Source organism: Mytilus californianus, unplaced genomic scaffold (genome assembly GCF_021869535.1).
Source record: "Mytilus californianus isolate M0D057914Y unplaced genomic scaffold, xbMytCali1.0.p SCAF_11, whole genome shotgun sequence".
Taxonomy (NCBI): domain Eukaryota; kingdom Metazoa; phylum Mollusca; class Bivalvia; order Mytilida; family Mytilidae; genus Mytilus; species Mytilus californianus.
In genome coordinates, this window is record NW_026262593.1 from 72,166,157 (window position 1) to 72,179,099 (window position 12,943).

Here is a 12,943-nt window from a genome sequence, read left to right on the forward strand (position 1 = left end):
TTTACTGTAACTTTGGAACACATTTCCTTTTTTAAAAGTTTATCACAGGATTACTATGAAAGTTCTATTATCATGATTAAATTTAAATTCTTGGTTTCAAGGTGTCATTTTTTAAATTTATTAAGTTGCTTTATATGCTATTTTATATATATTTTAATAAAAAAAAAATGTTCACTGCATTATTAACTAAACTCAACTGACACCATAAATCTATACGAGGCTTAAGTTAATGGTGAAAATTGTCCAGTAACCATAAAATATATCTGAAACATTCAAAAAATTTTGAATAACATTGAACATATTAGTCACAATTCAGTTTTGAGATTATTTGATCAGCTTATTTTATTTTTATTTTAAAGGTGATATATATGTATGTTTATAAGTGTTGATGAATATGGTGATGAAGTTATATTATGTTTATTGTGAAATTTTGGTTTCATTGCTATATTGAATACATTTTTAATTTCAAATTGTTGTTCAAATTTCTAGCCAAGGGAAATAGCTGTTGTTAAAAACAGTTCCTAAATTGATGAAATACAATAGATAGATACAAAAAATAGGTCTAGGTTGGTTAAGACTTGGTCGAGTATAGTTCAGACTAGGTCGAGTATGGTTCAGACTAGGTCGAGCATGGTTCAGACTAGGTCGAGCATGGTTCAGACGCATATACAATGGTTAAGTACTGGTCGAGTAAGGGTCGAGTACAAGTTCAGGCTGTTTAGTATGGTTCAAACTACAGTCGAGTATTATCAAGTAAATTTCAGACCAATTCAGACTGGTCGAGTAAAAATCAGTACAGTCGAGTACAGATATGGGCCATTTCAGACTTTTACTGGTTTGTAGTGTTTAGAAATAACCACATGACAGACAATTTAAATTTATACCTGAGATGACCAGACGAGAGTATAAGTCTATACCTATCCTGATCGTTTTTATGTTTGTTTTGTAGGAGTATTATTTTTTTTTAATATATTTTTGTCAGTTTTAGACTAACACTAATAATTGTATATTGCAGACATTTTCTAATAATGGTAATAAGAGAGAGAGAGAGAGAGAGAGAAATACATAAAAAAGAAGCATTTTATGTTAATCATAATGACTAAGCTTAAACGATTAATAAATATCAGCATATTTATATTTCTGTGTCATAATTTAAGAACGAAATTGAACTTCTTATCATTACAGAAGTGTTACCTACATCTCCAGTAAAAGAGATAGTTAAGAAATGGAACAAACGAGAAAACATAAGTGGCGGTCAGTCGAGTATTTCACGACGTGCACCTGACGGTAATATTTATTTTTCCATTTATCTCTATGATACTTCTTTTTTGTAATTTTCAATCTTAATTGTAAATAGTTTATCACTGCATTTCGATTATCTGGTAATAGAGGCACACGGAAGTTAATTGATCAATTTATTTCTAAATTAAAAGGGATATAGATTAAATATTCTACTTATACATTCATTCATATATTGAGTTTTTAAACGGAACTGCAAAATCCTTCAAGCGCATTAAATCTGTTATAGTTTTTACTAATGATAGCTCTAAATTAAAAAAAAAAAAATGTCAATAAAACAAATGTAATTTTTGATGCGACTGTCATACAAATGAGAGGTTAAGCTAGCTATAAAACCAGGGTTAAGCCACCATTTTGCACATAAGAAAATGCATGTATCAAGTAGGAATATAACAGTTGTAATCCATTCGTTTGATGTGTTTGAACTTTGGTTTTGCCATTTGATTAGGGACTCTCCGTTTTGAATTTTCCGCGGAGTTCGGTATAGTTGTGATTTTATTTTTCTCCATATATTTATTATTCTCAACCTTTATGTGTAATAATTACTCAATTTGAATCCTCAAGTGATAATTAATATAAACAGGAAACGTTGCTTGTATCTCAACAAGGAAACTACTTCATTGTAGCTAATGCCATACAACGTGTTCAGATAAATTAAGATAAATACATTATGTTATAAATATTTGTCTTAAAAGTATGCATAAATATGCAAGTTTATTTAAGTGTTTTTAGAAGTGAATAGTGCGATGAAGAGCGAGGAAGTAGAAAAAACGGTACACAATCCTTTATCTATTCATGATGACCAGATCAGACCAAAAACTAAATTCGATGGTAAGTAAAACGAACAAAGAGTTAGTTTGTAACAGAATAATTTTGAATGAATTGCACACAATACTTCGAACTATTGCAATCAGTATTTCAGTTGGTCATGTATAAACTATAGGATTATACTGGTATTTATATCAGAGCAATGTCAGGCACATTTCCCGTATCTTTTTTATATCCAAGAACCTATGTTTAAAGACACGCAAAGGCTGTGGCTGAGTGTTATTTTTTACGAATTACAATCTAATTGTCAGCGAAATGTACTGGCGTGTTTAAATTAACATACGTGTAATTCAGGTTATAAAACATAGTAAGCTTAGTTAGCAATGACTAGACAAAATTCTGACCATGACTGGACATCAAAATCAAAGACAAAGTGACAACGACATTACACAAAGTGAAAAACGACCAAAAGTCTGGAGAGAGAAAGAGAAAGAAATATATAAGGAAAATATCATGTCAATTAACCTAAAACTATGTTTAAAAAAAGAAAAGCATATATTTGTATTTAACCTAAACCTGACGGTAATAATTGTTATTCAAAATATCTTTAAGATACTCATTTATATTTTTCCGAACTAAATTGTTAATCGTTTTTCTACTGGGTTTTTTATTTAGAGGTAATCAGAGCATGCATAAGTTATTGGATGATTTTTTTTTTCTAAATTGAAAATAGAAATTTTCGTGTAATGTGATGTTCAACGTTCTAAGCAAATATAAAATGTTTACAAAGACAGGTCAGTGTAACGATTCATATTGTTAACATATTGATTCTGAACAAAAGAAAAAACCCAACATGCATGACATTAGGAATCAGGTCAAGTTAAGTCTTTCCAAGGAACATGTCATTGTCATCATACATTAACACGATCATATGAGTCAAATGGAACCGCTTAGAAACGAATACATCATTTTCAATTTGTTTAAAGAAGGAGATCAAACTAAAATTTCATTTATGTTTTTGTTTATTTATTATCCAAAAGCGTGTTGTCAGACTACTTATGAAGATAGCATAGAATAGGTTGACATTCTTTAGCTTTTCGTGATGGTTCGATGTAAATTATTCCTGCATTTAAGTATTATTAGATTTGAATAACCTAAAAACTAGCCACAACATGAACCAGGTTAATTGAAATAAAATACATCTGCGGTCTAAATTCTGAATTATCGATACTTGTTCTTATCTTTCAGTCCCCCCTCCACCTTAGTAGCAATATACCAACTTCACCTGCATATGGGATAAACATTTCCCAACTTATTCGGTATTCAAGAGCTTGCAGCTGCTACTCAGACTTTGTAAAACGTCACCAGTGTCTGAGTAAAATGTTGATGAACCAGGTGTATGTCAAAGAACGTCTCGTTCTTTTTCTTAAAAAGGTTCATCAGAAGGTAACAAGACCTTGTTGATAAATATTCCGGATCATCTTCACAAATAATACACGATGGTCTTGATGTTTAGATTCTGGGTACTGACGTTGTTTATCATCTTAATAACGTGTTATAGTATCCTTTTATGTGTCTGTTTGAATATCACTGTTACTGCTTAGTCTATGTTTGTTGATATCCATTTCACGTTGCACGGTAACTCATAAATAATCGAATGGTAGGGATTTTTATACATATAAGGGTCTGTGTAAATAACAGTATCTGCATTGGATACCATACATTATTACGGTAATTTCTGTAATAGTTTTAGGAGAAAACAGTGAGATTGATAGTGAAGATGAAGCAGAAAAGCCAGAGAGTCGTTCAGCTATTCATGATAGCAAAACAAGAACCAAAACTGAATTTGTTGGTAAGTAAAACAGAAAAACTGATCTATTAAAGCAGAATCATTTTTAATCTATTAGAAATTACATTTTAAAAATGCACTAAACGCTATCATTCATGTTAAAGCAATTTATGACAAATGTTTTACATCTAATGAATGATTAAGGACTATATATTTTGCTGTTCTTGAAAATGTTTGTATATCACCAATACATTATGTTCAAATAGCTATTTTTAATAGCTGATAATTCTAACGTAGTTAGTGTTTTACAAATGTGGCACATATTCTTCTGAACATACCATTTATATTGAAAAGATCCGGGATACGTATATCCATTTCGGAGTATAGATCTATGAAATAGCGTTGTTTGTCATCTTAATTACTTGTTTTAGTGTTTTTTTGTTTGTCTTTAGAAATTATTTACATTTACTGTTGAGTCCATTTTTGATATATCCCTTTGGCATTGTACGGTACTTATACATCCCGCCATTTTGTTATTGTGCTGTGGTCTTTTTTTGTATTCTTTCTTTTCATTTTTGATCATGTGTTTTGTATATATGCTATTTTGTTTTTCTTTGTTAAAATGTTTGTTTGTATGTTTTATAGTGATTAAGAGTATAAACAATGTTGACTTTTGTACCCCTATTTTGACATTTTTACCTATTATGTCTGTTTGTTCTGTTCACACATCGTTATCAAAATAACGGAATTTTATGCGACTGTCATACAAGTGAGAGGTTTATCTAGCTATAAAAGCAGGTTTAATCCACCATTTTCTACATAAGAAAATGCCTGTACCAAGTCAGGAATATGACAGTTGTTATACATTCGTTTGATGTGTTTGAGCTTTTGATTTTGCCATTTGATTAGGGACTTTCCGTTTTGAATTGTCTTAGGAGTTTTTCTAGTTTCAATGTTCAAGTTATGTGCATGTAAACGGTACTTGCTTATTCATGGTTAATTTCTAAAATTAACAGGTCTACTAAGATAAAACTGCAAACTATCATTGAAAAATCTCTCCCCACACCCTCATTTTTGTTTCAAACGAACATATAAATAATTACATTTTTTCACCAAACCAAACCAAACTCAGAACCATGAACAACAACCATTTCATAGAGCAACAAAGTTGCTAGATTAGTCGACATATTTGCATATTTTAGAACTCTGTTTTAAATTACAATATTACATTTTTTAGGAACAAACGTATTCCGTTTAACAAAGACACGCTAACAACAGTTTTTTTTTTCTTTTTTGAAGAAAGTTACAGTTCGATGAATAGTAAAACTGAAGAAGAGCAAACACATCTTTCATCCTTAACTGATGACCAGATGACGAACAATACTGAATTTGATGGTAAATAACCAAAAGAATAATATAAAAACATCACACAAAAGTTATGTCCAAAACACCTAAAAACATATTGAAACATTTATGATCGGACTTCTCTTCCAATGAATGCCTTCCACTCAAAACATGAGACGCATCCATTTCAGAGGGTAACAAATTATAAAGTATCTAAGTAATATCTAATGTCATCTTTTTGGCATAGATTAATGAAAAAAATATAGATAAATTATACTATTTCCAGTGTTATGAAATTTATACATTTATCTTGATTTCAAATCAAGCCTATGTAATTTTTTTTTTTATTATTTCAGAAAAAAAACTATTTGAATGAGTGTAAAAATTGAAAAAAATGAGATAATGACCAGTCGATGACAAATACTGAATTTCATGGTGATAAATAAAAAAACAAAACGTGGATACAAAACAAAAGTTGACATATAAAATATCATTAAAACATTTTTAAACGTATCAAAAAGAATTAAAAACAGAATTCTAAGAAATCCATCAAACTCAGAATCTTAACCGGCATTCATTTCATAGATCCACAGTTACTAATTGAGTCGACAAGTTTGCATAATTTAAAAATCTATAATGAATAACTGTATTACTGTTTAAGGAACAAATATTTGCCATTAAACAAATTAAAGCTGACAACAGTATTATTTCAATTTTCAGAAAAATAATGCATTTTAATCATTTATTGTATAACTTGTCAAAACTCAGCCAGTCTATGTTTTATACATTGCTATCATTGATTATATTCAGGTAGAAATTATACAAACAAATTTACACTATGCCGTTAAGTTTTGCTCTTAATTTCAAACGAGTTTCGTGCTTTTTAATTCGAACAGACATAAAAAAAGTAGTTTAAATGTACCATATTGTTTTTTGTTGGGAAATCATAAAAAAAAAAAAAATCATATAAGATGCCTAGAGGTCAAAGAATAAGACGGCAGGGCACTTATAGGCTAACCATACTAAATCAATTAAAATCATTTTTCCGACAGCCAAGAGTACAATTTAGGCCAATGCTTCGTATCTTCACCATATATGTTACTAATATCTTCAGACAATAACATTCATAGATATGACGTTTAAATGCTTGGTTACTCGCCTATATGCACTGCTGAATTAAAATTATAAGCTGCAATTTGAAAGTCAGACTTCCTTTCGAAACCAAAGAAATAAAATCGGTTATTGTAAATCTTAGGACATCTAGTGAAAAAGTTGAAGACAAAATAATAGATGGAAAATAGCTGGACCATTTGATTACAGGCCTATTTAAAATTTGAAACGACTGAATGTTACAGTTGTATATTGAAGTCCTTTGGCTTGATAATTTATACAATAGAAATGACTACTCAGATTCCTGAAAATAAGTTAAAAGAGTTATTATTGCAAATAAAGCAATTGTATTTTCAAAATAAAAAGGTAACTTTAAAATAATTGCAGTCATTATGCAGGTTGTTTTGCCTTTTCCACTAGAGCAATGCCACCAAGAAGAGTTTTTAGTAGACGGCTGTATATGGCTACACCCTAAGCAAAAAAAAAAAAATCAATCCCTCCCTTGAAACATATTTCTTCTGTTTCTGCTATTATCTTACAGGTTACAGTTTTCATTACGATTTTGGACATTCCATCCATATACATTATAAGAAGATAATAAAAAATAGTCATGGCAGAATGTTCATGAATTTGATTGATTATTGTGATGGCGCATTCATCGAAATTACCTGCCTTGTATGACTCTACAGTGATAATGGTTATACAATGACTGTACATCCGTCAGTGTCTGGTGGTCAGCTTGTTGTGAATTGTTGACAATTTATTGTAAAAAAAATGTTAGAACATTAAATTGCTATGACAAAAAAGCAGCCAAAAACTAATCAAGTTGTTGTTGTTTGTTGTATTAATAAATAATAGTAACCTGCACAATTCTTAAATAATGTCTTTGTTCATTCTAAATCAAATCAAGCAAACGTATTTCGATCAACAAACATTAAACAATTACTTTAACACACATCAATTATAAACAATAACATTCTATGAAATTTAAAAGTGATGAAGAGCAAACACATCTTTCAACTTTAAATGATGACCAGATGACGACAACTTCTAAATTTGATAGTAAATAATTAAAAAAAAACAAACATATAAAACATCATTCAAAAGTTCAATGTTATGTCCCCAACCTATAACACATATTGAAACATATATGATAGGACCTGTCTTGCAATTAATGTCTTTCATCAAAACATGAGATGCACACATTTCAGAGACAATTGTAAAGTATCTAAGTTACTTACAATGTCGACCTTTTTGCATAGATTAATAAAAACAACTAAGATAACAACAAAAACGATAGCAATATTTTTCTTCGCATTTTGGACAAATTGAAATCCATCAAACTCCGAGCCCTAAATGACATACATTTCATAGAGCAAAAATGTTACCGAGTAAGTCAACATGTTTACATAATTTGATAATCTAATATAAACTATAAGTGTAGTACTTTTTTAAAGCAAAAAATTCTGACAAACCAAAGATAGAGAGGGACCAGGAAGAAAAAGAGAAACCGAAATATATTTAGTACTGAAAGTTCGGCACAAAACGGGAAAGAACAAAAATTTGCAAATATTCAGACCATTAAAAGCAGTAATATTAGTCCAGCTAACCCTTAACCACCTCCTTTATAATTATCAAAATGTCTAACTGTAACAATCATCTCCATATACACATGATATATTGATAGTTTGTTTAATCTATTTTTAGAGATTTAATTACATGTTTTTCTTGACATTGAACATTAGGAATTGCTTTGACAATAAAGTGTACGAGATATTGGATGATTATAGAAACATAGACATTATCTGTTTACAAGAAACGGGTTATATTTCACCAGATATTACACATAATATAACACCGAAATTTAATAAAAAAAAAAGACAAATGGTGAGAGTAGATCTACAGGTGTTATAAAACTTTTTTAATCACATTGGGTTCCAACACCTCTAAAAGGTAGACTCATGCACAATAGTTACGTAAATAATGCTATTGTCATAAACATTCTAGACCTTTATGCACCACAATTGGGTTTGAGAGAGGAACAAAGGTTATTCTATGATATTTTGCTAATTAATATATATTTATTTTTAGTACTATATTGTGCTAGATTTGAGACATAGTTTAGCAAAAGGTTATCTAAAATACAAAAAATAATAAATAAATGTTAAGCCAATTTATTATAGCAAAAAAAGAATGTCTAGATAATATTAAAGATTTCGTAAACAATAAATCTCCAGGTAAAGATGGCTTAGGTAAAACATTCTATTTAAAATTTTGGAACATGATTGGGGACAAAGTTGTCGAAATAGTAAATAATACATTGTAATATCTATTTGAAAGGGGAATTAACCGAAACAATGAAAATGGGCGTACCCACGTAAAATTATAGAAAAATGTATTGCTTTTTTTATAAACATATATTTGCCATTTAATAAATTATAGGTAACAGAGGTAATTTTTTCTTTCATTTTTCAGTAAATTATAGTTCGAAGAATAGGAAAAGTGAGGAATACCAAACTTATAGTTCAACTTTTGCTGATAGCAAGATACGGACAGATACTGAATTTAATGGTAAGGGAAAACAAAGAACAGAACAAAAAAGATAGACTAGCAATGATTTAGCTTATCGCAGAATTCAAAAGTGTACAAAAAGGTCGACTCGATTCGTAACTTGATTGATCTAAAGATTTTTCTCAAAGTGTGTGTTGTTTTTTATGAGTATAAAATATTTACAGGAAAAGTATGCTTTTACGGTTGGTTACGTTTGAGGCGTTATTGGACATAACAACAAAATGTATAAATTGCATCATTGCTTGTTTATGAATTCATATTTGCCTTTTAAACAAATTAAAGCGAAGTGTCATATTTTATTTAATTTTCAATAAAACCTACATCGGTAAATAGTGAAAGCGAAAACAAGCACATTGTTTAGCAGAATGTGATGATCGGACGATGACAAATACTGAATTTTTGGGTAAATAATATAGAAACATTAAATAAAAATATAAAACATCATACAACGGAACAATGGTATGTCCCATGACGCCTAAAAATATTGAAATATATATGATTGGACCTTCTTCCAAAATAATATTCCCACTAAACATCTTTTGGCACGGATTCATACAAACATCTCAGATAGATTACATCACTGCAAAGTAAGGACATATTTATATTTCCCTTTAATTCAATAATAAGCTTATAGAGTTCTTTGATAATTTCGGAAAACTGTACTTCCATGAGTATTTAAATTGAGAAAGAAAAACACGTCGCTTAGCGATAGCCGATGACCAGATGATGACAAATAATGAATTTGATTGTTAAAAAAAGACAAATATATAAAAACATGATCGAAAAAATTAAACTGTGTGTCTCCCACTCAAAAGTGAAAAAGAGCTAACAAATCATAGAGTTTATGCTGAAGACCCTGTGACGGTAAATCCTGAAGAGAAGAACATAATATTTACTCATTAAGTGGATCTGTTTGCATAGTTAGGAAATTGGGAAATAATTATATTTATGCCTGATTTCTATTACAAGCGTTTATCAGTTCCTATTTTTTTCTTTCAGAAAAACATAGTTCAAAGAGTAATGAAGAGGAAAAAGAGCAAACACATCTTACAGAAAAAGCTAACGACAGGAAGACATCAAATACTGGGATTCATGGTAAGAATAATAAAAAAATATAATTAACATATACAACCAATCAATTGTATATCCTGAAAGAGATGCAAAAGATACCAACGGGGCATTCAAACTCATAAATCGAAAGTAAACTGGCGATGCAACAACACAAGATGAAGAAAAAAGACCACAAGACAAACACCAGTAAACAAAACACTACATATAAAAATTTAGCAACACGAAAACCGGGGAGAGGTATCAGTTGCTCCGGGAGGGTAATCATATTCTGCTTCACATGTGACATCTGTCGTGTTCCTCGTTTAAGTCCATAAGCGCTGATAAATCTAATTCGGTAGTTCACACCTCCAACTAAAACCATTAGACAATATACATTCAGAGAAAATTGTTAAGCAACTAAGTTACTTATCGTGTCAAGCACAGATTCATGAAAAAAACACTTTCATCATTGCAAGGCTAGGCTATATAGTATTGCCCTCTTTCTCAAATCAAGCGTATGTAAGTATTTTTTTTTAATGCTTCAGAAAATTATTGTTCGAAGAGTATTGAAAGTGAAAGAGAGCAAACATATCTCTCAGCAATAGGTGATGACCAGATGATGCCTTTTACTGAATTTAAAGGTAAGCAAAACCAGACACAACAAAGAAAATTATGCATATACAAATATCCTCAACACCATAAATTGTATGTCTCAAAACGTCTAAAACTTACAAACATTTTCAAATATATACCCACCTTCCAAACATCAAACGGCAAATATTTTTTAGAAAATCTGGAAAAAATAATTTCAAGCTTTTTTTTCACTCAAATCTTATAAGTTAACCATTGCAAGTTTAGAAAATATTTTTATTTTCCTTGAAAGTAATTCCTACGTACTTCAAGCTCACAAAAGTCTTTTTTTTATATTTTCAGAACCGTATAGTTTGATGCGTAATAAAATAGCTGATGACCATGTGACAAATACTGAATTCGATGGTAAGTCAAAACAAAACACACTCAAAAAAGAACAATCAAACATTTGACAAGAGCAATCTCTATATCTTCATATACATAAACAAGTAACTTTGTCATTAATCTTGAATAGCAAATGAGTAGTTATTAACCTAGGTATCGCTTTTTTCAGAAAAGCAAAGTAACAAAAAAAATGCAATGCTAATTTATTTTTGTAACAGATTAACACTTTAAACGTTTATGCGTATTAGGTTTTTTCTATGCAAAACTAGTTTTCCATTTTTTTTTCTTACAAAATAATTTGAATGCTTAATGTTTTGCTAACAAAGGCTCATGTCCTGTCTTCTTAATTATCAAATGCATGCAATATCAAATTTGCCTTATAATTATGATCGATACTTAATAATTGTGTCATGTATCTTTATTTAATCACGTATATACGGCAGTATTATCAAATGGTAACTCTTTCATAAACATTCGAATATATTCGTCAGTTATTTTCAGCTCCGCTGACATTGTCGCAAGGCCTAGTATTAGATGGCGAGCCTCTTCAAATTACAGCTACTTTCCTTCGTACAATAGAAATTTACGGAAATTTTATTAGAAGGCGTATGAGGACAAGTGGAGGCTTTATAATCTTTCATTGTGCTATCATAGGTAAACTGATTGTTTTTCTTGAAGAACACAGAGAAAAGTTAATCGTCCACAACAAAGAAGGAAAGTACAAAAAAGAACTCAAACTCCCTAAAAATTCATGGGGTATATCAGTAATAAACGACACCGAATTTGCTATTGCTGTCAATATCCCACAATATAGAGATAATATAGAGATAATCAATATCAAAACAGGTCAAGTTAAGAATAGATTTGAAATCAGTGGGGACACCACTGGAATGTCATATCAAGACGGATTATTGTTCGTTGTTATTGAAAAGAAGAAGGTTGATGTAATTAATCTTGCAGGCGAACTAATCCGATCATTTCCTTGTCCATCAGAGTACGTATGGTGCATTGCAACTGTTAAAGACAGACTATTTCTTACTAATCCCTCTAAAAATGAACTATACTGCTGTGACTTGTATGGACAATTCATATGGACGTTTACAAATGATCAAATGCAATTGCCGAGAGGAATTACAACTGATGGTAACGGTAATGTGTATGTGACTTGTCAACTTTCAAGCAATGTTATAGTTGTATTACCTGATGGTATTCATCATATAGAACTACTTTCGTGGAAAAATGAAAATATGTTTGGGTACGCTAAAGGCATTTATTACGACAAATTAAACGACTGCCTGTTAGTTAGTAATGGGGTAAATAATAATGCATTTCTTTATGATATAAAACATTCTATGAAAGGTTAATCAAGTTTGTAAATCTTGCTTGTAACAATATAGAAAAGTAATGCATGTCTTTATGATATAAACCATTGTGCCAAAAGGACAATAACATTTGTTAAGTCTGCACTGTTTACAATATAGAATAGTAATGCATTTATTCATGATATAAAACATTCTAACAAAGGACAATTAAGTTTGTAAAGTCTGCTTGTTACAATATAGAAAAGTAATGCATTTCTTTATGATATAAAACATTCTATCAAAAGACAATAACATTTGTTAAGTCTGCACTGTTTACAATATAGAATAGTAATGCATTTATTTATGATATAAAACATTCTAACAAAGGACAATTAAGTTTGTAAAGTCTGCTTGTTACAATATAGAAAAGTTATGCATTTCTTTATGATATAAAACATTCTATCAAAAGACAATAACATTTGTTAAGTCTGCACTGTTTACAATATAGAATAGTAATACATTTATTTATGATATAAAGCATTCTAACAAAGGACAATCAAGTTTGTAAAGTCTGCTTGTTACAATATAGAAAAGTAATGCATTTCTTTATGGTATAAAACATTCTACCAAAGGACAATATAATTTGTCAAGTCTGCACTGTTTACAATATAGAATAGTAATGCATTTATTTACGATATGAATAAATAAAGGCAACAGTAGTATACCGCTGTTCGAA

At 29.9% G+C, this 12,943-nt stretch overlaps 1 protein-coding gene across 1 annotated transcript in view; it reads left to right on the plus strand.

The window, feature by feature from the left end:
* Nucleotides 1–12,476, plus strand: part of LOC127720644 (uncharacterized) — a 41,167-nt gene extending 28,691 nt beyond the window's left edge. The window contains exons 7-16 of the mRNA XM_052227356.1: nucleotides 1,186–1,287; nucleotides 2,032–2,130; nucleotides 3,815–3,919; nucleotides 5,156–5,251; nucleotides 8,786–8,881; nucleotides 9,881–9,976; nucleotides 10,477–10,572; nucleotides 10,865–10,927; nucleotides 11,408–12,265; nucleotides 12,348–12,476. Of these exons, the coding sequence (XP_052083316.1) occupies nucleotides 1,186–1,287; nucleotides 2,032–2,130; nucleotides 3,815–3,919; nucleotides 5,156–5,251; nucleotides 8,786–8,881; nucleotides 9,881–9,976; nucleotides 10,477–10,572; nucleotides 10,865–10,927; nucleotides 11,408–12,265; nucleotides 12,348–12,355 (1,619 nt within the window). The 3' untranslated portion in view covers nucleotides 12,356–12,476. The remainder of the gene's footprint in view (nucleotides 1–1,185; nucleotides 1,288–2,031; nucleotides 2,131–3,814; nucleotides 3,920–5,155; nucleotides 5,252–8,785; nucleotides 8,882–9,880; nucleotides 9,977–10,476; nucleotides 10,573–10,864; nucleotides 10,928–11,407; nucleotides 12,266–12,347) is intronic.
* Nucleotides 12,477–12,943: the final 467 nt, after the last annotated feature.